Source organism: Mobula hypostoma, chromosome 14 (assembly GCF_963921235.1).
Source record: "Mobula hypostoma chromosome 14, sMobHyp1.1, whole genome shotgun sequence".
Taxonomy (NCBI): domain Eukaryota; kingdom Metazoa; phylum Chordata; class Chondrichthyes; order Myliobatiformes; family Myliobatidae; genus Mobula; species Mobula hypostoma.
This window is the reverse complement of record NC_086110.1, coordinates 72,965,627-72,990,453: the sequence shown is the minus strand read 5'-3', so window position 1 is coordinate 72,990,453 and position 24,827 is coordinate 72,965,627. Positions and strand designations below refer to the sequence as shown.

Here is a 24,827-nt window from a genome sequence, read left to right as displayed (position 1 = left end):
CCCTCCATCTCATCCTCTTTTCTCTTCTCATTCCCTTCAACCTGAGCTATAAGGCCGTAAGTCCATAAGATATAGGAACAGAATTAGGCCATTTAGCCCATCGAGTCTGCTCCAACATTTCATCATGGCTGATCCAATTTTCCTGTCAGCCCCAGTCTTCTGCTTTCTCCCTGTATCCCTTCATGATGTGACCAATCCGGAATCTGTCAAACTCTGCCTTAAATATACATGAAGACTTGGCCTCCACAGTTGCATGTGGCAAAAAATTCCACTGATTCACCATTCTCTAGCTGAAGAAATTCCTCCTAATTTCTGTTCTAAAAGGACACCCCTCTATTTTGAGGCTGTGTCCTCTGGTCTTAGACTATCCAACCATAGCAAATGTCCTCTCCACCACCATTCACCATTCTATTGGTTTACATCAGGTCACCCTCATTCTTCTAAATTCTAGTGAATACAGGCCCAGAGCAATCAAACGCTCTTCATGTGACAAGCCATTCAATTCTGGAATCATTTTTGTGAATCTCCTCTGAACCCTCTCCCATTTCGGCACATCCTTTCAAATATAAGGGGCCCAAATCTGCTCACAATACTCCCAAGTGAAGCCTAACCAGTGCTTTATAAAGTTTCAACATTACATCTTGCTTTTATATTCTGGTCCTCTTGAAATGAATGCTAACATTGCATTTGCCTTTCTCACCACAAACTCAACCTGCAAATTAACCTTTAGGGAATCCTACACAATCCCTTTGTGCCTCCGTTCTTTTTTGTATTTTCTCTTCATTTAGAAAATACTCAACACTTTCATTTCTTCCACCAAAGTGCATGACCATACACTTCCCAACACTATATTCCATCTACCATTTCTTTGCCCATTCTCCTACTCTGTCTATGTCCTTCCGTCTGTCACCTCTCTACTTCCTGCAAACTATCTGCCCCTCCTCCTATTCGTATCATCTACAAACTTTGCAACATTGCTATCAATTTCATCATCTAAATCCTTGACATATAACGTAAAAAGAATTGGTACCCACACAAACACCTATGGAACACCACTCGTCACCGGCAGGCAGTCAGAAAAGGCTCCCTTTATTCACACGCTTTACCTCCTGACAATCAGCCACTGCTTTATCCATGCCTGAATCTTTCCTGTAATACCATGGGCCTGTAGCTTGTTAAGCAGTCTCATATGTGGCACCTTGCCAAAGGCCTTCTGAAAATCCAGGTACTCAACATCCACTGATTCTCCTTTGTCTATCCTGCCTGTTACTTCTTCAAAGAATTCTGGTGGATTTGTCAGGCAAGATTTTCCCTTGAGGAAACCATGCAAACTTTCCAAATATTTATCATGTGCCTCCAAGTACCCTGAGACCTCATCCTTAATAATCGATTCTAACATCTTCCCAACTACTGAGGTCAGACTAACTACGCTATAATTTCATTTCTTCTGGCTCTCTCCCTTCATGAAGCGTGGAGTGACATTTGCAGTCTTCCGGAACCATTCCAGAATCCAATGATTCTTGAATGATCATTACTAATCCCTCCATGATCTCTTCAGCCACTTCTTTCAGAATCCTGGGGTTTGGGAATTGTATGGTCATACACTTTGGTGGAAGATAGATAATGACTTATCTACCTTCAGACCTTTCAGTTTCCCAAGAACCTTCTCTCTAGTTATGATAACTTCAGAATCTTCTGTCTGGTTGACACTTTTTTTATAAGTATGCCAGGGCAAGAGTGTGATGAGTAGTTTTTATGGAAATTGTTGCCACAGGCCGCTGTGGAAGCCAAGTCATTGGGTATAGTTAAGGCAGTCATTGATAGATCCTTGATTAGTCAGGGCATGAAGGAACACAGGGAGAAGACAGGAAATTAGGACTGAGAGTGCAAGTGTATCTGCTGTGATGAAATAGTGAAGCGGATGCACTGAGCCAAGTGGCCTAATTCTGCTCCTATGTCTTATGGTCTTATAATACAATTACAATGTTGAAAAGGCATTTGGAAAGGTACTTGGATTCTGTATTGTACAGTCTATGATCCTAAAATTGAGCAGAGTGTTGGATCTGTGATTGTGAATGAGTCACTCAGAGATCAGAGGTTTAAGATGGAAAAGGGCCTTTTATTCAAAACAGCAGACAGAGGGGACCTAGGTATCTCTTGGAAGAATCTCTCAGTACAATCTCAATCTCAATAAACGAGAAAAAAAACATTGAATTTTTATACCATTAAAGGCAAAGGTAACAACAGGTGATTGAATATGATTTTGGTTGTTACAGAATACTGATTTTTCAGTGCTGACAAATAGTTACATCAAATTTCATTTTTTCAGTGGGAGCACATCACACCTGACAAAATGCCTCAAAATATTCAAACCCTTTTTCCTGAGATAAATTAATTCACATGGATGGTCTAAAAGCTACCGAGGACAGAAGCCCTTGGCGATGAAGATGAGTGTATTGAAGGCTGGGTGTTGGGCATCACGGTACTGTAGCAGTTAGCACAACACTATTACAGCTCAGGGCATCGGGGTTCAGAGTTCAATCCCAGTGTCTTCTGTAAGGAGATTGTACCTCCTCCCCATGCAATGTGTGGTTTCCTCTGGGTCCTCTGGTATCCTCCCACTGTCCAAAGTCATACCCGTTAGTAGGTTAATCCACCATCAGCATCATCATTATGTGCCATGTCATATGACCTGGGCAGTCAAGGTGCCATGACTATGACTGCTCTTGGCAAAATTATCTACAGAAGTGGTTTGCCATTGCCTTCTTCAGGGCAATGTTTTTATAAGACAGGTGATGCCAGCCATGATCAATACTCTTCGGTGGTTGCATAACCACTGCATCGGTGGTCGCGTAACCAGGGTTTGTGATTTGCACCGGTTCCTCCTACGACCATCCATCACCTGCAGACCAGTGGAGGGAAGGAGAGCCTTACACTTCCTTTAGTATCTCCACCCTGTCATCCAAGTAGGTTAATTGGTCATTGTAAATTGTCCTGTGATTAGGATCATGTTGAATACGGGGTCGTTTTCTGTGTGGCTTGAAGGGCCTGAAGGGACTATTCTGCCCTATATCTCTAAATAAAATAAATAAGTAAATAAGCCTTCTGAGACAAGAAACATGGTCTATAAATCTCCAAACTACTGATAAACAGAGCAAAGATACCTATGCTTGATGTTCTCAGTGACAAAACAATCAGACTGTTCTGGGGCCTTTCATGATCTCTGTCACGAACGTGTAAAAAAATCGAGCAGAAGGTGTCTAGAGCCTGCTTTGATGTAGGCCAATTAATACGGCATGCTGTTCTACACAGGCCTGATGTCATATCTCTCTATGGGCCCCCCTGCTGTAGGGTAGTATCTGGGCTCTGTAGATTGTTCTGCTTGTTTACAAAGCTGTCTTTTTAATTTGAGAACTGAACACTCTGTTTAATTTACATTTGAAAAGATTTTTTTGAAGATTGGTGCTTACTTGTATTAATACACACTCGGCCTCACGACAGCTGAAGGATGTCCCGTGTCTAAAAATACCTAACAGTTGTTGGGTGCAATTTAATCAGAATCAAGTTTATCATTACTGTCTTATAGGATGTGAATTTTGCTGTTTTGAGTAGGAGTAATGGTGGGGAGGGTTGAACATTGAAGGGTTATGTACTGTGTAGGAATGGTTCGATTGGTTGTGGAGTAGGTTATATAGGTTGGCATAACATTGTGGACCGAAGGGCTGGTACTGTTATGTGTTCTACGCTCCCTGTGATTGACCTTACCATACATAGAAACATAGAAACATAGAAAATAGGTGCAGGAGTAGGCCATTCGGCCCTTCGAGCCTGCACCGCCATTTATTATGATCATGGCTGATCATCCAACTCAGAACCCAGCCTTCCCTCCATACCCCCTGACCCCTGTAGCCACAAGGGCCATATCTAACTCCCTCTTAAACATAGCCAATGAACTGGCCTCAACAGTTTGCTGTGGCAGAGAATTCCACAGATTCACCACTCTCTGTGTGAAGAAGTTTTTCCTAATCTCGGTCCTAAAAGGCTTCCCCTCTATACTCAAACTGTGACCCCTCGTTCTGGACCTCCCCAACATCGGGAACAATCTTCCCGCATCTAGCCTGTCCAATCCCTTTAGGATCTTATATGTTTCAATCAGATCCCCCCTCAATCTTCTAAATTCCAACGAGTACAAGCCCAGTTCATCCAGTCTTTCTTCATATGAAAGACCTGCCATCCCAGGAATCAATCTGGTGAACCTTCTTTGTACTCCCTCTATGGCAAAGATGTCTTTCCTCAGATTAGGGGACCAAAACTGCACACAATACTCCAGGTGTGGTCTCACCAAGGCCTTGTACAACTGCAGTAGTACCTCCCTGCTCCTGTACTCGAATCCTCTCGCTATAAATGCCAGCATACTGTTCGCCTTTTTCACCGCCTGCTGTACCTGCATGCCCACTTTTAATGACTGGTGTATAATGACACCCAGGTCTCGTTGCACCTCCCCTTTTCCTAATCGGCCACCATTCAGATAATAATCTGTTTTCCTATTTTTGCCACCAAAACATGAAGCAAAACAACAACTCAGTTGGGGATAATCAGGACCAAAGAACCTGGTTCAATTTCCTGATCAGCAAGAATTCCAGTGGAGGTGTTAGGGAATACTTCAAAACATTTGCAAAACAGTTTTATGTGTGGATATTGGTTTTGTGTTGGATATTCACTTTCCAGGGCCCCAGAGGCTTATTATTAACCTCAGCTTTCTACTACAGCTGCAGTGACCTTTCTACAGCGTCAGAGTTTTTGATGATAAAGTTAAACTTTTAAGAAATATACCTTGTTTGGCTTTTTATTGTAAATGTGAACCAGTGTCCAGTTCTTAACTGCAACTTGTGGGCAGCAATCAGTTAGAAGTTGGAGGCACAGTGAATTGAATCAGAACAAGGTGAATCAATAAACATGCAGAATAAAGTATAAAAGATACCAGGATTGTAGGACGTGCAAATGATGAGGTCCAAGATCATAACAAGATAGCTAGTGAGGCTAGGAATCCATCTTATCACACAGAGGGCCCTTCCAAGATAACAGTGGGATAAGAACTGTCCTTGATGTGTGCTTTCAGGCCTTTGTATCTTCTGCCCAATGGGAGACAGTAGAATCAGAATCAAGTTTAATATCACTGGCATATGTTGAGAAATCTGATGTTTGCAACAGTAGTACATTGCAATACATAATAATTAAGTCTATAAATTACAATAAGAATTATACAATCCATTGCAAAAGTTTTAGGCACATGTATGTAGCTAGGATGCCTAGGTTTGCACAGTCTGTATTTGACAATGTGGACTGGAGAACAGGTTTCTAAATCTGGCGGAAGCAAAGGGTGTTGGGAATAGCAAGGGTGGAGCACCGCGGTGTGGTACAGGTGGCAGGGAAGGAGTGCTGGGGTGTGGGTTGGTGTGGGTGCAGTCACACCCAGCCCTGAAACACCAGGAAAAGTCATTAGTTTCCAAACAATTGATTTATTGATCATTACAGATTGTCTCTCTGGTGCTTCCCACTCCCTCCTCTTTCCCTTCCCCTTTTCCCAACCATGATTCCGCTCTCCCTGCTCCCTTCTCACTCCCAGTGCACAATAGAGACCCGTAGCAGAATCAGGATTATCATCGCTCATACATGTCATGAAATATGTTTTTTTTTTGCAGCAGTACAGTTCAATACATAAACTTACTACAGAAATGTGCAGACGTCTGGGGCACCATAGCTATGTATACCGTATGTGCCTAAGTAGTGCAAAAAAAAGTAATGAGGTAGTTTAAAGAGTTTGTTGTCCATTCAGAAAACTGATGGCAGAGGGGTATAGAAGCTGTTCCTGAAACACTGGTGTGTGTCTTCAGGCTCCTGTGTCTCCTCTTTGAAGGTAGCAATGAGGAGGGCATGTCCTCATGAGTGATAAGGGTCTAAATGATGGATGCTGACTTTCTGAGGCATCACCTTTTGAAGGTGTTCTCAATGCTGGGGTGCCGGTGCCCACAATGGAGCTGGGTGGGCTTGGAACTTTCTGAAACTTTTTTCAGTCCTGTGCAGTGCCCCGCCACACCAGACGGTGATGCAATAGAGAATGTCCATGGTTCAGTGTACAACAATTTCCAGGGTATCATTTGCCCTATCAAACTCCTCTAAAATTTGGGTCACCTCTTGACGACTGTATCCCCAGGAGTATGCAAGTGGGTCATCCTTCACAGTTCTCACTAGTGTGCGGCACTCCACATTGCGATCAGGAGTTAATAACACTCACAACACACTGGAGAAACTCAGCAGGTCGGGCAGCATCCGTGGAAACGATCAGTCAATGTTTTGGGCTGGAACCCTTCATCAGGACTGTAGGGGGAAGGGGCAGAGGCCCTATAAAGGAGGTGGGGGGGAGGGTGGGAAGGAGAAGGCTGGTAGGTTCCAGGTGAAAAACCAGTAAGGGGAAAGATAAAGGGGTGGGGGAGGGGAAGTTGGGAGGTGATAGGCAGGAAAGGTGAAGAAGGAATAGGGGAAAGCACAATGGGTAGTAGAAGGAGGCGGAACCAGGAGGGAGCTGATAGGCAGCAGGAGGAGGGGGCAGACTGAAATAGGAATAGGGGAAGGGAGGGGCAGGGAATTACCGGAAGTTGGAGAATTCAATGTTCATAGTAAGGGGTGGAGACTACCCAAATGGTATATCAGGTGTTGCTTCTCCAACCTGAGTTTAGCCTCATCATGGCAGTAGAGGAGGCCATGTATGGACATATCTGAATGGGAATGTGAAGCAGAGTTGAAGTGAGTGGCAACCGGGAGATCCTGTCTGTTGTGGTGGACGGAGCGGAGGTGCTTGATGAAGCGGTCCCCCAATCTGCATCGGGTTTCACCAATGTAGAGGAGGCCGCACCGGGAGCACCGGATGCAATAGATGACCCCAACAGACTCACAAGTGAAGTGTTGCCTCACCTGGAAGGTTTAATAAGATTATAATGACACTTATTTGGAATTGCCAGCCTTGCGGATATCTGATAAGAGATTCCCAATCAATGGGAGACAATCAAGACAACAGCATTTGGCATCATAGAGCACTGTGATGATGAAACATGCCTTTCAGTCCATCTAGTCCATGCTGACCTTTTATTCTGCCTAGTCCAGTGGACCATAGCCCTCAATACCTCTCCCATCCTTGTGGAGGTTAATATGTTCTTTATTAGTAAGGGGGAAAACAGGAGAATGGGGTTAGGAGAGGCAGAAACAATGGGATGAATTGCCTAAACCTGCTCCTTTGTCTTATCGTCTAATGGTCTAATGGGTGGTGAGCAGTGTACAGCTTCTGAAAAGCACACAGAGTAAACCCACACAGTCAGAATCAGAATCAGGTTTAATATCACCAGCGTATGTCAGGATGCTGTTCATTGACTATAGCTCAGTTTTTAATACCATCATTCCCACAATCCTGATTGAGAAGTTGCAGAAACTGGGCCTCAGTACCTCCCTCTGCAATTGGATCCTCAGCTTCCTAACCGGAAGACCACAATCTGTGTAGGTTGGTGATAACATCTCCTCCTTGATGACAATCAACACTGGTGCACCTCAGGAGTGTGTGCTTAGCCCACTGCTCTACTCTTTCTATACTCATGACTGTGTGGCTAGGCATAGCTCAAATACCATCTGCTGATGATACAACCATTGTTGGTAGAATCTCAGATGGTGATGAGAGGGCGTACAGGAATGAGATATGCCAACTAGTGGAATGGTGTCACAGCAACAACCTGTCATTCAACATCAGAAAGATCAAAGAGCTGATTGTGGACTTCAGGAAGGGTAAGACAAAGGAACACATACCAATCCTCATAGAGGGATCAGAAGTGGAGAGAGTGAGCAGTTTCAAGTTCCTGAGTGTCAGGATCTCTGAGGATCTAAGCCGGTCCCAATATATCAATGCAGTTATAAAGAAGACAAGACAGCGGCTATACTTCATTAGGAGTTTGAAGAGATTTGGTATTTCAACAAATACACTCAAAATCTTCTATAGATGTATCGTGGAGAGCATTCTGACAGGCTGCATCACTGTCTGGTGTGGAGAGGCTACTGCACAGGACCAAAAGAAGCTGCAAAGGGTTGTAAATTTAGTTGGCTCCATCTTGGGTACTAGCATACAAAGTACTCAGGACATGTTCAAGGAGTGGTGTCTCAGAAAGTCAGCATCCATTATTAAGGCCCCCCAGCACCCAGGGCATGCCCTTTTCTCACTGTTACCATCAGGTAGGAGGTACAGAAGCCTGAAGGCACACACTCAGCGATTCAGGAACAGCTTCTTCCCCTCTGCCATCTGATTCCTAAATGGACATTGAACCCTTGAACACTACCTCACTTTTTAAATATATATTTCTGTTTTAATTTATTTAATTTAAATTTTAATGCACAATTTTAATCTATTTAATGTATGTATAGTGTACTTGATTGATTGATTTTTTTGTTCTGTATTATGTATTACATTGAACTGCAGCTACTAAGTTAACAAATTTTACAACACATGCTGGTGTTAATAAACCTGATTCCGATTCTGATCTGTATGTTGTGAAATTTGCTGTTACATGGCAGCAGAACATTGCAATACATAATGATAGAAACTGTAAATTACAGTAAGTATATATATATTTTTTACAAACGTTTGTAAATGCAAAATTAAATTAGTAGTGCAAAAAGAGAACAAAAAAAGGAAAAAGTAGTGAGATAGTGTTCATGGGTTCAATGTCCATTTAGAAATCAGATGGCAGAGGGGAAGAAGCCATTCCTGAATTGTTGAGTGGGTGATTTCAAGCTCCTGCACCTCCTTTCTGATGGTAGCATTGAGAAGAGAGCATGGCCTGGGGCTGACAGGGGTCCTTAATGATGAACACTACCTTTCTGAGGCATCACTCATTGAAGATATTTTGGATGTTCGGGAGTCTAATGATCAAGATGGAGCTGACTGAGTTCACAACTTTCTGCAGTGGAGAACGTGCAAACTTCTTACAGACGGCACTGGAATTGAACTCCAAACTCCCAACACTTCAAGCTGTAATAGAATTGCACTGACTGCTATGCTACCATGGCCCCCTGTCCGTCATAATGGAACAGGGAATTGAGGTACCTGCAGAGAGAGCTGTTGTAATTCATCAGTGCTAGATCCATATCTTTAAGCACTCCAGGAACTGCAGGAATGGAAAGACAACTCGCGAAAGGTGATTTACATGTCAGTATTGGGAGACACAAGAGATACTTCAGATGCCAAAGGTCTTGGGCAACACACAGAAAATGCTGGAGGAGTTTAGCAGGTCAGGCAACATCTATGAAATGAAATAAATAGACAGCCTTTCGTGTCAAGACCTTTCTACATTTCTCTTAAATGTGGAAATCTACCCTACATCCACCACTTCTGCTGGTAGCTCATTCTACACTTGCACCACCCATTGAGTGAAGAAGTTCCTCCTCAGGTTTCCATTAAATATTTCACCTTTCACCCTTAACCTATTACCTCTAATTCTTGTTCCATCCAACCTCAGTGATAAAGCCTGCTTGTATTTACCCTATCCATCGTCATCACCATCACCATTATGTGCCATATCGTTTGACATGGGCCATCATGGTCTTTGATCATGATTGTTCTTGGCAAATTTTTCTACCAAAGTGGTTTGCTATTGCCTTCCTCTGGGCAGTGTCTTTATAAGACAGGTGACTCCAACCATTATCAATCTTCTTCAGAGATTGTCTGCCTGGCATCAGTGGTCTCATAACTGGGGCTTGTGATCTGCACCATCTGCTCGTACGACCATCCACCACCTGCTTCCATGGCTTCACGTGACCCTAGTCAGTGGGGATAAGCTGCTGCTACAACTTGTCCGCAGGTACTAGAAGAGGGAAGGAGTGCCTTAGACCAGTGGTCCCCAACCTCCTGGCGGCGGACCGATACTTGATTACATAGAATGCAGGGGTACAGCGGTAGCAGAATACACCCAGCACATCTTTAAGAAAAAAGCCGAAATAAACAAGCTAATTAATTAGGTGCCGCCCAGCATGTAAATGTCGGCAATCGCCTCTGATCTGAGCCGACATTTTACGTGCTGGGCGGCACCTAATTAATTAGCTTGTTTATTTCGGCTTTTTTCTTAAAGATGTGCTGGGTACGTTCTGGCTACCGCTGTACCGCTGCATTCTTCGCAGCCCAGTATCGGTCCACGGCCTGGAGGTTGGGGACCTCTGCCTTAGACCTCCTTTAGTAGGGATGTATCTCCACCCCATCACCCAAACCCTATTTGTACCCCTGATATTTTTGAATACCTCCATCAAATCACCCTCATTCTCCTACACTCTAGGCAAAAAAGTCCTCACCAATTCTATCTTTTCCAATAACTCAGGTCCCCAAATTCTGGTAAACACCATTGTAAATTTTCTCTGGACTCTCTCAATCTTATTGATTTCATTCCTGTAGGAGGTGACCAGAACTGCACACAGTACTCCAAGCCTGGCCTCACCAACATCTTATTCAGTCCACAATGTTGAGCCAAACTAATTTAGCTTGTCAGTAAATGCCAAGCTAAAAGTTCCTTTAAAAAAGATAGTTGTGGGCATGGTGGATCAGAAGAGAGGGAGCTGCACTGTTAATCAGGGATAATATCACAGTTTCACTCACAGAGGCATGATAAAGGGCTCATCCACTGTGGAGATATGGGTAGAACACAAGGAATTAGGAAAGGTGAATGACTCTGATGGTTTGCTTGTCAGGAGCTATGGAGGTTGAGGGGGGACAACATGGAAGACTATAAAATTACAAGAGGCATAGATAGTGTAGACAGTGGGTATGTTTACCTCCAGAGTCGAAATAGCTAAAATCTCAAGGGCATTCATTGAAAGCGAAGCAGAAAAATTTATGAAAACAGTTTCCATATTGAATAGATTAGCCGGGGTTTCAAAGGTTTAAAAGGTACATTTAATGTCAGAGAAATGTATACAATATACATCCTGAAATGCTTTTCCTTCGCAACCATCCACAAAAAACAGAGGAGTGCCCCAAAGAATGAATGACAGTTAAGTGTTAGAACCCCAAAGTCCCTCTCAGCTCCCCTCCCTCTCGCACGTAAGCGACAGCAAGCAACGATCCCCCTCCCCCCACCGGCAAGAAAAAGCATCGGCACCCGCCACCGTGAACTCAAGCGTGAGCAAAGAAACAGCAAAGACACAGACTTGCAGTACCCCAAGAACTACATGTTCACCCAGTATTCGACATACCACAGGCTCGCTCTCTCCCTAATAAGGGAGAAAGAGATGTCTCCATTTCACAGCAAGAGGGGAGACATAACAAACAACTCCATAGCCAATCCCTGATGCATGTTGGTACTGGGGAGAAATTGATAGGCTGCGGTAAGTCTTGGTGATAATGATCAACCACTGATCCATAGTGTGGACATGGGTTTCCTTCCCACATGTGAGAGCTGGATTTGTATCACAGCCTTAATATCCCTAAACACTTCCTATTCCCTAAACTGATCTCCATACATATTCCACACTACCAGCTTTATGCCAATTTCTCCAACTCCTGCATTCCATTCACTCTGGTCACTCTTGTATAGATACCATGCTCTCTGATTCATCACTTTCCACAACCTATTCCCTCTAATACACTGCCACCCACATACCACTCCACATTCATATCCCCCTCCCATCCACATATCACTCCCATCCACATCACATTCCCATCCACATCCCCCTCCCGTCCGCATCCCACTCCACATTCATATTCCCCTCCCATCCACATCCCACTCCACATTCATATCCCACTCCCATCCACATCCCACTCCACATTCATATCCCACTCCCATCCGCATCCCACTCCACATTCATATCCCACTCCCATCCACATCCCACTCCATATTCATATCCCACTCCCATCCACACCCTACTCGCATCCACATCCCACTCCCATCCAGATCTATAAGACCATAAGATATAGGAGCAGAAGTAGGCCATTCAGCCCATCGAGTCTGCTCTGGCATTCAATCATGGGCTGATCCGATTCTTCCAGTCATCCCTACTCCTCTGCTTTAAACTCATACCCTTTGATGCCTGGCTAATGAAGAACTTATCTATCTCTGTCTTAAATATTACTTGGCCTCCACAGCCGCTCGTGGCAACAAATGCCACAGATTTACCAACCTCTCAATAAAGTAGTTTCTCCCCATATCTGTTCTAAATGAATGTCCTTCAATCTTGAAATCATACCCCCTTTCTTGTCCTAGACCTCCCTACGATGGGAAATAACTTTGCCATATCTAATCTGTTCAGTCCTTTTAACATTTGGACTGTTTCTATGAGATCCCCCCTCATTCTCCCGAACTCCAGGGAATGGAGTTACCAGAGCTGCCAGATGTTCCTCATATGGTAACCCTTTCATTCCTGACTCCAATGTACATCCCATTCCACATCTCATTCCCATCCACATCCCACTCATCATCTAATCCCATTCCTATCCACGTCCCACTCCATATCTAATCTCATTCCCATCCAATCCTACTCCACATTTACATCCCACACCACGTCCCACTCCTGTCCACATCCCATTCCACATCCGCATTCCATTCCCATTCCCATCCTCATCTCACTCCCTCAACATCCAACTCCACATCCACATCCTATTACACATCCACATCCCACTCCCATCCACATCTCATTCCCATCCATATCCCATTCCATCCACATCCTATTACACATTCACATCCACATCCCACTCTCACCCACATCTCACTGATCTACATCCCATTCCCATCCCATTCCCATTCCCATCCACATCCCACTCTCATCTATATCTGAATCCCATCCTCATCCCTCTCCCATCCACATCCCTATTCCTTCTGATTCACTCCCATAATAATTCCCACTCTTCCCCAATCACTGCCATCTACATCCCCCTCTCTCTCGTCCTGCTTCGATTACATCTCCCTCGCTGCCTGGCACGATCTCTCATTAGTGTTCCAGTGCCAGACGGCCAGGGGCTTTCATGAAGCTTTAATATCCAAAGCTATCACTAAACTTGTAACAAACCTACCATTCTAACAGTCCTCATTTCTGCCTTCTCCATATTAATAGCTACACAAGGAGATGACATATCATAGCAGTGTAAGAATGGTGACATCTTCTGCCCTTATTAAATAGCTTATTGCATTATACATGTTGCTTGACTGAAGATCACATTGGGCATATGAGTTGAAAGTTAATGAGATGCCTTCAAACTGTGCGAGATTCATTCACCTCCTCCTCCTGATGAATATTTATGCAAATGCTTTATAAAAAGTATTTTAAGTCTGGCAGAAAAATAGCTGTGTAAGTACATCTAAACCCGGGAATCATTTCTTCTGGAACTCAAATAGTGTTTGACAGGCAAACAGCGCAGAGGGAAAACGTGCAAGATCGGTAGGGTGTGTTAGAAAGGTGCCTTGGCACTTCAGAGTTCGGTGTGGCTGGTCCTCTGAAGATCACTGTGATCTTTCTGTAAAGGGAAAGACTGTGACCTAACTTTGTGACTATGCAAGGGGCTGATCTGGCCAAGTTATTCTCACAGATGTGCAAAGCCCAGACGACAATATAAAACACAATGATGACTCAGTCCTTGCAGGTCTGTTTGCCACAGAATTACAGTCATGCAACAGGGAATCAGGCCTTTTGGCCCAACTCAACCATGCTGACCAGGGTGTCTACCTAAACTAGTCCCATTTGGTTTGACCCATATGCCTCAAGGCCTTTCTTTCCCATGTACAGTATCTGTCCGAACGTCTTTTAAACATTGTAATTGTTTCTACCTCTGGTTGGTTGTTCCATTTACCCACCACCTTCTGTGTGAAAGTATTGGCCCCTCATGTCCCTTTTAAATATTTCCACTCTCTCCTTAAACCTGTGTCCTCGACTTTTAGAGCCCCCCCAGCATGGAGAAAAGACTGTGCCCACCCACCTTTCCACACCCCTCAGTATTTTATAAACCTCAATAAAATCACTCCCCATCCTCCTATGCTCCAGATAAACAGCTCCAGCCTATCAGACTCTCCTTATAACTCAAGGCTTCCTGTACAGGTTGCTATCTTGTGAACCTTCCCTGCACCATTTTCAGCTTAGACCATAAGGTATAGGAGCAGAGTTCAGCCATTAAGTCCATCAAGTTTACTCCACCAATCAATCATGGCTGACTTATGTTCCCTCTCAACACCATTCTCCTGCCTTCTCCCTCTGACCAATGGTGCTCTTACTACCTGTATAGCTGGGTGATTGGAACTGCATACTACACCACAAATGTAGTCTAAGGACTTGTACAGTTGTAATATGATTTCCCAACTCTTGCACTCGGTTCCATGACTAATGAAAAGTTAAAAGTAAATGTATTATTAAAGTATGTACATCTCACTATATACAACACTGAGATTCATTTCCTTGCGGGCATACTCAATAACTTACTGCCTGTTCTGTTGCTGGCATTTAGGGCAACAATGAAGGTCCTCCATCTCTGTGTGTAAAGAAGGGTTCTTCATTTCTGTTTCCATAACAATTGTTTTTGATCTGTCAGGGTTGTAAGTCCTGAGCTCAACCTAGAGGAGCAGTGGACCACTCTTAGTCTGGCCTCTACCCTTTGACCTGTTTGGCATGGGTGACCCTACCAAGAGCCAACATGCAAGCCTCCAAACCCTATGACATGATTGTTGTCTTCTTGGAGGAAACCCAATAAATCTATAGACTAGGAACCATAATAGAATTAATGAAAGCTCTCCACCCTGGAAAAAAAGTTTCTGCCTGTCCACTCTATCAATGCCTCTTATCTTGTGTACCTCTATTAAGTCACCTCTAATCCTCTTTCACTCTAAAGTGAAAAGCTCTAGTTCACTCAGCCTTTCCCCATAAGACCTGCTCTCCAATTCAGGCAGCATTTTGTTAAATGTCCTCTGCACCCTCTCTAAAGCTTCCACCTCCTTTGTAGACGGAACATGTTAATGTGTGAATCAACAGTCCTAAATAATATCAACAAGCAATCTGTGGGAGGAACTGAGTGGGTTGAGAAGAATCAGTGGGAGGGAAGGAATTCTTGAAGATAGGAAACATCGGCAACTCCATTCCTCCCACAATATTATTCTCCCTACTGTGTTCCTCCAGCAGATTGTTTGTTGCTCCAGTTTCCAGCATCTTCCGTCTCTTGATTTGCCTTCAGTAAGATGTTTGATGATTTTGAAACCTGAAAATGAGCCGTGTCTCTCTTGATTGCCTGAATTGCTGAGTGTTCAAGGAGTCTTCACTCCAGACAAACTTGGCTTGTTTTCTCTGGAGTGGCAGAAGCAGAGGGGAGATCTTAAAAAAAGATAAGAGAGAAGCATAGACATCTGGCATCTTTTTCCCAAGATTAAAAGGTATAATACTAGAAACCATGCATCTAAGGTGCGAGAATCAGAATCGGGTTTAATATCACTCGTATACTGAATGTCGTGAAATATATTGTTTATGGCAGCAGTACATTGCAAGGTATAATAAAAACTATCAATTACAGTTAAAGTATACTGTGTGTAATATATATATATATGTACATATAGCATGGATGGTATTGGAGGGAAATGAGACAGTGGCATTTAATGTGCAGAAAATGAACAAATGTGAACATGTGTAGGCAGATGGGATTGGATTAATTAAAGGTTTAAATACTAGATTAATTGACACTCTCAGTCCTGAATCAAAGTCTTGACCTGAAAAGTTAACCACCCCGTTGCCTTCAGAGATACTAACAGACTTGCTTGAGTACCTTGAGTAGTTTTGTTTTGCTCTTGTTTCAATGTCTGTTCACTTCGCTAAACCAGTTTACGAGCACTGGCCTATGCACCATCAAGGACATATATACAGTATGGAAAGGTACCGGAAAAGGGCCAGTAATGCCATAAAGAACCCACCCACCCTGCTCATGAACTTTTGGTCCCACTCCCATCAGGGAGGGGGCTAAGTAGTGTCCATGCCAGGAGTACCAGCCTCAAAAAACATTTACTTTCCCCAAGCAGTAAAGCTGATCAGTACCTCCACCCACTAACCCACCCATCCCTCCACACTCCCAACCACCACGACTTCATCAGTCACCTTATGTACAGATGCTCCTGTGTCTAACATCACTTTATGAACATGCAATCAGTCTTTGTATATAAGCTATCTTATGTATTTATATTGATTGTGTGTTTTTTTATTATTGTGTTCTTTATCTTATTGTTTTTTTGTGTGGCATCAGATCTGTAGGAATAATTATCTCTTTCTCCTTTATACCTGGGTACTGGAAGTGACATTAAACAATCTTGTGTCTGAAATCTTCAATCCTGAAGAATGATTTGGTAATGTGGGGTTTTACAAGTGAGGGGGAGAGTGGAGTGGAGTATATATTTTCATTAAAATGGTAACTATATCAGCTGGATACAGTGTTCACTTTGCATGTAATTGCTGTTGGAAACTAATGCAAAACAAATTCTGTTTTAAGTTTGCAGCCCACACTCCTTGCAATTCACTTTAATTAAATGCTTGGATCAAAGGTCTTTAAAAAGTTGTTTCATTGTCCTGATTACGATACAGCCCCCACAAGTGTTGTTATTGATGCTGACCCACTACGGTGACCATAAGACATAGGAGCAGAATTAGGCCATTTTGGCCCACTGAGACTGTTCTGCCATTCCATCATGGCTGATTTATTATCCCTCTCAACTTCTTTCTCCTGACTTCTCCCCCAAACCTTTGATGCCTGACTAATATAGAACCTATCAACATCCACTTTAAATATACCCAATGACTTGGCCTCCACAGCCATCTGTTGTAAAGAATTCTACAGGTTCATGACCCTCTGGCTAAAGAAATTTCTTTTCACCTCTGTTCTAAATGGATGTCCCTCTATTCTGAGGCTGTGCCCTCTCCCACTCACCCACTATTGGAAACATCTTCTCTGCATCTGCTCTATCAAGGCCTTTTAATATTTGTTGGGTTTCAATGAAATTGCCCCTAATTCTTCTAAACACCAATGACTACAGGGCCAGAGACATCAAACAATCTTCATACACTAACCCTTTCATTTCTGGAATAATTCTTATGAACCTACTCTGGACCTTCTCTAGTGCCAGCACATCTTCTCATAGTCATAGTCATACTTTATTGATCCCAGGGAAATTGGTTTTCGTTACAGCTGCACCATAAATAATAAATAGTAATAAAACCATAAATAGTTAAATAGTAATATGTAAATTATGCCAGGAAATAAGTCCAGGACCAGCCTATTGGTTCAGGGTGTCTGACCCTCCAAGGGAGGAGTTGTAAAGTGTGATGGCCACAGGCAGGAATGGCTTCCTATGACGCTCTGTGTTGCATCTCGGTGGAATGAGTCTCTGGTTCAATGTACTCCTGTGCCCATCCTGTTAGGCAAGGGGCCAAATCTGTTCACAATACTTCAAGTTCAAGTGGAACACACAGTATCTGTCACTCAACATAACCTTCACAGCCTTCAAGAACAAAGGGGAACTGGTACTCGGAACACCTACAGTTCTCCTTCCAGCAGTACACTGGAAATGCATGGCCATAATTCAAGTAAATCCTAGTAAAAGTCTGAGGGACTACTGCCATCAGATTTTAAGTAGGCAGCTTCAATCAGCATTTTGTTGACAGAAGAGGTGAGCACTCTGGCTTTGGCTGTGCCACACATGCCCAACAAATATATACAGTAACATGTCCCACCCATCCAGGAGCTGGAAACATAGAACAGTGTGGCACAATACAAGCTCACGATGTTGTGCCGACTCTCTAACCTACTCTAAGATCAATCTAAACTTTTCCTCCCACATAGACCTTAATTTTCTTTCATTCATGTGCCCATCTGAGAATCTCTTCAATGTCCTGAATGTATCTGTCTCTACGACCAACACTGGAAGTGTGTTCCGTGCACCTACCACACTCTGTTAAAGAAGCCTACCTCTGACATACTATACTCCAATCATTTTGAAATTATGCCCTGTCATGTTAGCCATTCCTGCCCTTGGAAAAAGTCTCTGGCTGTCCACTTTATTTATGCATCATATCATCTTGTAGACCTCTATAAAGTTACCTTTCTTCCTCCTTCACTCTAAAGAGAAAAGCCCTGGCTCACTCAGCCTTTCAAGTCACGTGCCAGTGATAATAAACCTGATTCTGATTCTGATCTTTTTCCTCTTAAAATATGCTCCCTAATCCAGACAGCATTCTGCTGAATCTCCTCCAAAGCTTCCACATACTTCCTATAATGAGGTGACCAGAACTGAATGTGATATTCCAAGTGTGGTCTGGTGGTCCAATCAGAGTTTTATAGAGCTGCAACATTACCTCATGGCTTTTGAACTCAATTCCCTGACAAATGAAGGCCAACGCACCATTTGCGTACATAACCACCCCATCAACTTGAAGGACCAATGGAAGTGGGCCCTAACATTTTTCTGTTCCCACACACTGCTAAATCTGCTCTGCACCCTCTTTGAGATCTCCCACTTCTTGGAAAAGATTGACCTTTAGATCAATTTCCATCTGCAAACACAATCAGAATAGATTGTGTATCTAACAGATTATTCAATGCGTACAATGTGCAAAGCCCAGTCTCTAAAGTTTTTTACCATTTAAATGAAAATGTACAACTCCAACACCATCTGATCAGTACACTTCATAAATGGGAAAATGGGTTAGTCTTTGACCTGATACAGACCAGTCATGACCTTATTAAAAGGTGGGGAGTGGGGTGGGGGCTTAGGCTTGAAGAGCTTAATGAATGACTCTTACTTCCATTTTATTGTTGTCAGTGAGACCTTATACCAAGACCTTGTCTTCTTCTCCAAGGTAGATGCCACTCCAGTGAGGACAAGGTTCATTCACATTGCCCCTAATCTTTAGTCCAGAACAAATCTTATTGAGATTTCAAGCCTCTGAGTTGGGTTGACACACGGGGTGGGGGTGAGAGCTGGTTTTTGAAAAGGTATGACCTTATTAATTTCAGATTTTTTTTCCAGACAGATTGACAAAGAGAAATCGGAAGGTTTCTGACATGATTTCACTCCATCAGCACTTGCTGCTGGGACGTGAGGAACTGAGCTACAGGGAAAGGTTGAATAGGTTGGAACTTTATTCTCTGGAGCATAGGAAAATAAGGGGAGATTTGATAGGGGTGTACCAGAATATATATAAGGTAAATGCAAGCTGGCCTTTTCCACTGAGGTTGAGTAAGACTAGAACCAGAAGTCATGGGTTAGGGGTGAAAGGTGAATTGTTTATGGAGAACATGAGGGGGACCTTCTTCGCTCAGAGGGTATTGTGAGTGTAGAATGAGCTGCCAGCAGAAGTGGAGGATACAGGGTCAATTTCAAAATTTAAGGGAAGTTTAGATAAGTAGTTGTATACCTTAGAGAAGCAGGCAAGGTCTTGGTATAAGGTCTCACTGAAGGCATTAGAATGGGTTATGGAGAGTTATGGTCCAGGTGAGCATCAATGGGACTGGGCAGCATAACAGTTTGTTGCAGACAAGATGGGCTGAAGGGCCTGTTTCTGTGCTGGAGTGCTCAATGACTCTATATCTACTGGTGGTTCATTTCATTTGCTATTTATGGGATCTAACTGTGTACAAGCCACTTATCCTATGTAAGCCCTCTGGTCTCTCATTTCAACACAAAGTCAGGATCAAAAGGATACAGCAGCTCATCCTTTGTTTTCACTCACCGCCAAGCCTGCCTGACAGTCATCTCATACTTACTCCCAAACCTCCAGCGTTGCCAAGTTAGGCTGCTGCCTCTCTTCACCCTGAAATGCCGTTCAGGAGCTCTACACTGCTCACCACCCATTAGACCATAAGACACAGGAGCAAAATTAGGCCATTCGGCCCATCAAGTCCATACCTCTCACCCCATTCTCCTGCTTTCCCCCTATAATCTTTGACACCCTTACTGATCAAGAACCTAACAACTGCCACTTTAACTACACTAAATGACTTTGCCTCTACAGCCATATGTGGCACCGAATTTCAGAGATTCACCACCCTCTGGCTAAAGAAAATCCTCCTCATCTCTGTTCTAAAGAGTTGTCCTTCTATTCTTAAGCTGTGCCCACTGGTCCTAGAGTCACCAACTATTACAGGTAGCCAATAAACACTGATCTTCCCAACAATGGTCTGGTCACGGTAAAGAAATGCAACTGAATGCTGTTGCAAGAGTTCCTGAAGTTCCACACCTGATGGACATTCTGGATGGACCTTGGTGTGAAATAGGACTGGCAAGGGCTTCCAGAAGAGTTTGTGATAGTCACATTTCTCAGCATAAAATTTGTTTCATTTCTCACCATCCACTTCTCCATCCTCAGTGCCCTTCCCTGCACCCCAGGACATCAAATCAAAGTCAAGCTGCTTCTGGAGTATTGTGTGCAGCTCTGGTTGCCCCACTATAGGTAGGATGCCAAGGCTTTGGAGAAGATGCAGAAGAGGTCCACCAGGATGCTGCCTGGATTTGAGAGCATGAGCTATAACGAGAGGTTGGATAAACCTGGGTTTTATTCTCTGGAGCGGTGGAGGCTGAGGAGAGATCTGATTGAGGTTTATAAGATTATGAGAGGTTTAGACTGAATAGACAGATAGTATTTTTTCCCAGGGGTGAAATGTCGAATGCCAGAGGGCATTCGTTTACGGCGAGGGTAATTTGAAAGGAGATGTGAGGGGCAAGTTTTTTTACACAGAAGTGGTGGGTGCCTGGAATGCACTGCTTGCCATGGTGGTAGCGGCAGAAACATGAGAGACTTTTAAAAGACATTTAGATAAACACATGAACATGAGGAAAATGGAAGGATATAGACATTGTGTAAGCGGAGGAGATCAATTTAGTCGGCCTTTTGGTTACTAGTATCACAACGTTGTAGGCTGCATGACATTGTGGGCTGAAGGGCTTCCTCCTCTGCTGTACCTCTTTGTGTTCCATATTCAAAGTCAAAGTAAAAGTACATTTATTATCAAAGTACATGTATATCACCATACACTGCCTTGAGATTCCTTTCCTAAGTAGGCATTTATAGGAAAGCTCACCTTGATTGCTTTTGGTTCTTCTTTGTTACCTTGTGGTTTGTTTAAACATATCTACCATTGTCACAAAATTCTTTTACATGCTCATCTAAGCTTTGAGCAAGGCAGTGTCCTGGATTTGTCATCAGCTGTGTGGCACAGACCTTAACCATTCAGCTCTCCCATCGAGTTCCCCGTGGCATGCACGTCCCGAAGTCCTCAGTGCTGTCAGTGATCAGTTGAATAGAGTCATAGAGTCCTAGACGTTATAGAGTCATAGAAATGTACAACAGAGGAACAGGCAAGACACACCAAAAATGCTGGTGAACGCAGCAGGCCAGGCAGCATCTAAAGGAAGAGGTACAGTCGGCATTTCGGGCCGAGACCCTTCATCCCATCTAGTCAGCGCTGAACCATTTAAACTGCCTACCCTCATCGACCTGCTCTGGGTCCATAGCCCTCCGTACCCCTACTATCCATGTCCCTATTCAAACTTCTCTTAAGCATTGAAGTTGGGCTGGCGTGCACCTCTCGTGCTGGCTGCTCGTTCCACACTCCCACCATCCTCTGAGCCGTGAGACTCGGCAAATTTCTGCAGCTAAATGCTGGAAAGCGATTGGACTGGTTGCATCACAGCCCGGTTGGAGCCTCTGAGGGACAGGATCGCAAGCGGGTGCAGGATCAGCTAGCCCCATTGCGGGGATAGCCCTCCCCACCAACAAGGAAACCTTCAAGACATTGCGCCTCAAGTAGGAGGCATTGATCATTAAGGCCCCTCACTATCTAGGTGGGATATGCCCTCTTCTCATTGCTATCATTGGAGGGGGTACAGGAGCCTGAAGACCCAAACTCAATAACTTAGGAACAGCTTCTTTCCCTCCAACATCAGATTTCTGAATGGTCCATGAACACTACGTTATTCTTTTAATTGTGCTGTTTATTTATATTGTAATTTATAGTAACTTTAAATGTCTTTTCACTGTACTGCTGCTGCAAAATAACAAATTCCATTTCATATAAGTCAGCAATAATGATCCTGAATCTGATTCAATTAGATTGCTGGCACCAAGCAGTTGTGATGTTATTCAACTGGCTGGATAGCCGATTGTATTAAAGTATTCTCATGTATATGAATCAGGAAGGGAAATACAAAATTGTTAATTATCTTTATATGGAGTGTGAAATGCAGACTGTAAAACACATAAGATTAAGGCAGAAGCAAAAATAACAAATCTACTTCTTTTTGCATTTTAATATCCATTATGTTTGGAAATATTTATGTAAGGGAATTATAAAGCATGATAGAAAATAAGATTTTAGGGTCAGTAAGTTTGCTAAGCAGTAATAAGCAGTAATTATGATTTATTATACATTAAATACTCAATTAGATCACATGGAACTAAACTTATTTAGATCACTTTACAGAAAGACTAGCATATAAACGGCTTAAAATCACATCAATTTCAATCATTCTGTAAATTGTTTTATTGCCACATGTGGAGAGATATAGTGAAAAACTTAGTTTGCATACCATTTATACAGATAAATGCATTACACAGTACACTGAGGTAGTACAAGGTAAAACAATAACAGAATGTGGAACATAAAGTGTTGCAGTTACAGAGAGAGTGCTGTGTAAGTAGACTATAATGTCATAACGAGGTAGATTGAGACCGAAGTAGATTGAGAGGTTATCCTACTTACTGCCCATTACACCGTTGGCACTTAGGACAGCAATGAAGGTCCTCCATCTCTGTCTGTGCTTGGCCATTTTCTCTATTGTGCTCCAGGTGTGGCTTAGGGTCCCCATTTCTACCTCTGTGGTATGGCACCAAGTTGTCTTTGGTCTCCCGCGTTTCCTCTATCCTTCAGGGGTCTAATGAAGTGCGGTCTTGGTGATGGAGTTGGCCTCTCTTCTCATCATGCGCCCATTCCATTTCCAACATCTCTTCATGAAGATTGTGGTCATGTCTTCTTGATGACACTGAAGGAATCAGGCGCGAGATTGAGAGTCCATCTGATAGGACTTGGGGTCCATTCAGTTGTCTTATAACAGTGGGGTAGAAACTGCCTTTGGGTCTAGTGGTATGTATGTTTAGGCTTTTTTATCTTCTGCCTGACGGGAGAGGGGGGAAGAGAGAATGACTGGGTTGGGTGGGGTCTTTGATTATGCTGGCTGCTTAACTAAAATGACAATAAGCATACACAGAGTCCATGGAGGGAAGGCTAGTTCCTGTCATGTGCTGAGCTGTGTCCACAAATCCCTGCAGTTTCTTGCAGCTATAAGCAGTGTATTTACCACAATAAGCTATGACATATGTGGACATGATGCTTTCTATGGTAAGGATCAAAAAGGATATGCCAAATTTCTTCAGTCACCTGTGGAAGACGAGGCATTGGTGAGCTTTCTTTGTTACGGCTTCGGCATGTTTGGGCCAGGGCAGGCTACTGGGCGGCATGGTAGCATAGTGCTTCCAAGTGCCAGCAATCTGGATTCAATCCCCACTGCTATTTGCAAAGAGCTTGTACATTCTTCCCATGAGTGAGTCGGTTTCCTCCAGGTGCTCTGTTTCCTCCCACATTCCAAAGAAACGGGTTAAGGTTAGTAACTTGTGGGCATGCTGCGCCAGTGCTTTACGCTTGCGGGCTGCCCCCATCTCATCCTTGACTGTGTTGGTTTTTGATGAAAACAATGCATTTTACTCCAGGTTTTGATGTCTCAATGTGCATGTGACAAGTAAATCTAATCTTTAATGTCTTTACCATCCTTGTGTGACTCACTCTGTGATGTTCTTTAACCCCACAGCAAACACGGCCGATATAAAGGTGCGAAAGGGCGCTATGAGCAGACGGAAACAAGAGGTCTACCTGTTGCCAGTGGTAATCTCGGATGGAGGCGCGCCCCCCCTGAGCAGCACCAACACCCTCACCATCCGCGTGTGCAGCTGCAGCGCAGACGGCAGCGTGCAGTCGTGCAACGCAGAGCCCTTGACGCTGCCGGCAGGTCTCAGCACTGGTGCCTTGATCGCAATACTTACTTGCATCATTATACTACTCAGTAAGTGGAACAGTACAATGAAATAGAGTTAGACACAGAGAGTCGGCAATCGAATTATAGATTCATAAACACTAGTAGTCATTAAGTTGCTTTATTAATGTCTCATTTCTGAGGTACAGTGAAAAACTTTGTTTTGCATGTCATCCATATTTAAGTAAGAAAAGATATGCTGCCATTAGAGAGGGTCCAGAGGAGGTTCACGAGAATTAATCTGGGAATGGAAGAGTTAACATATGTGGAGGTTTTGATGGCTTTGGGCCTGTACTTGCTGGAGTTTAGAACAATGAGGGAGGAATCTCATTGAAAACTATCAAATATTGAAAGGCCTTGATAGAGTGGAATCTGAGAGGATGTTTTGTATTGTGGGGAAGTTGAAGACTAGAGGGCACACCCTCAGAATAGAGGGACGTCCCTTTGGAACAGAGAAGAGGAGGGATTTCTTTAGCCAGAGAATGGTGAATCTGTGGATTTTGTTGGCACGGATGGCTATGCAATGCAAGTCATTGGGTATATTTAAAACAGAGGTTGATAGGTTCTTGATTAATAAGGACATCAAAGGTCACAGGGAGATGGCAGGAGAATGGGGTTGACAGGGTTAATAAATCAACCATGATGGAATGGCAGAGCAGATTCGATGGTCCAAGTGGGCTAATTCTGATCCTATATTTTATGGTCTTGTGG

At 43.4% G+C, this 24,827-nt stretch overlaps 1 protein-coding gene across 4 annotated transcripts in view; it reads left to right on the top strand.

The window, feature by feature from the left end:
• Positions 1-24,827, top strand: part of LOC134356339 (cadherin-11-like) — a 253,898-nt gene that overhangs the window by 220,933 nt on the left and 8,138 nt on the right. For all 4 annotated transcript variants that reach the window (XM_063067233.1, XM_063067230.1, XM_063067232.1 and 1 more), the window contains exon 11: positions 23,895-24,146. In XM_063067233.1, the coding sequence (XP_062923303.1) occupies positions 23,895-24,146 (252 nt within the window). The remainder of the gene's footprint in view (positions 1-23,894; positions 24,147-24,827) is intronic.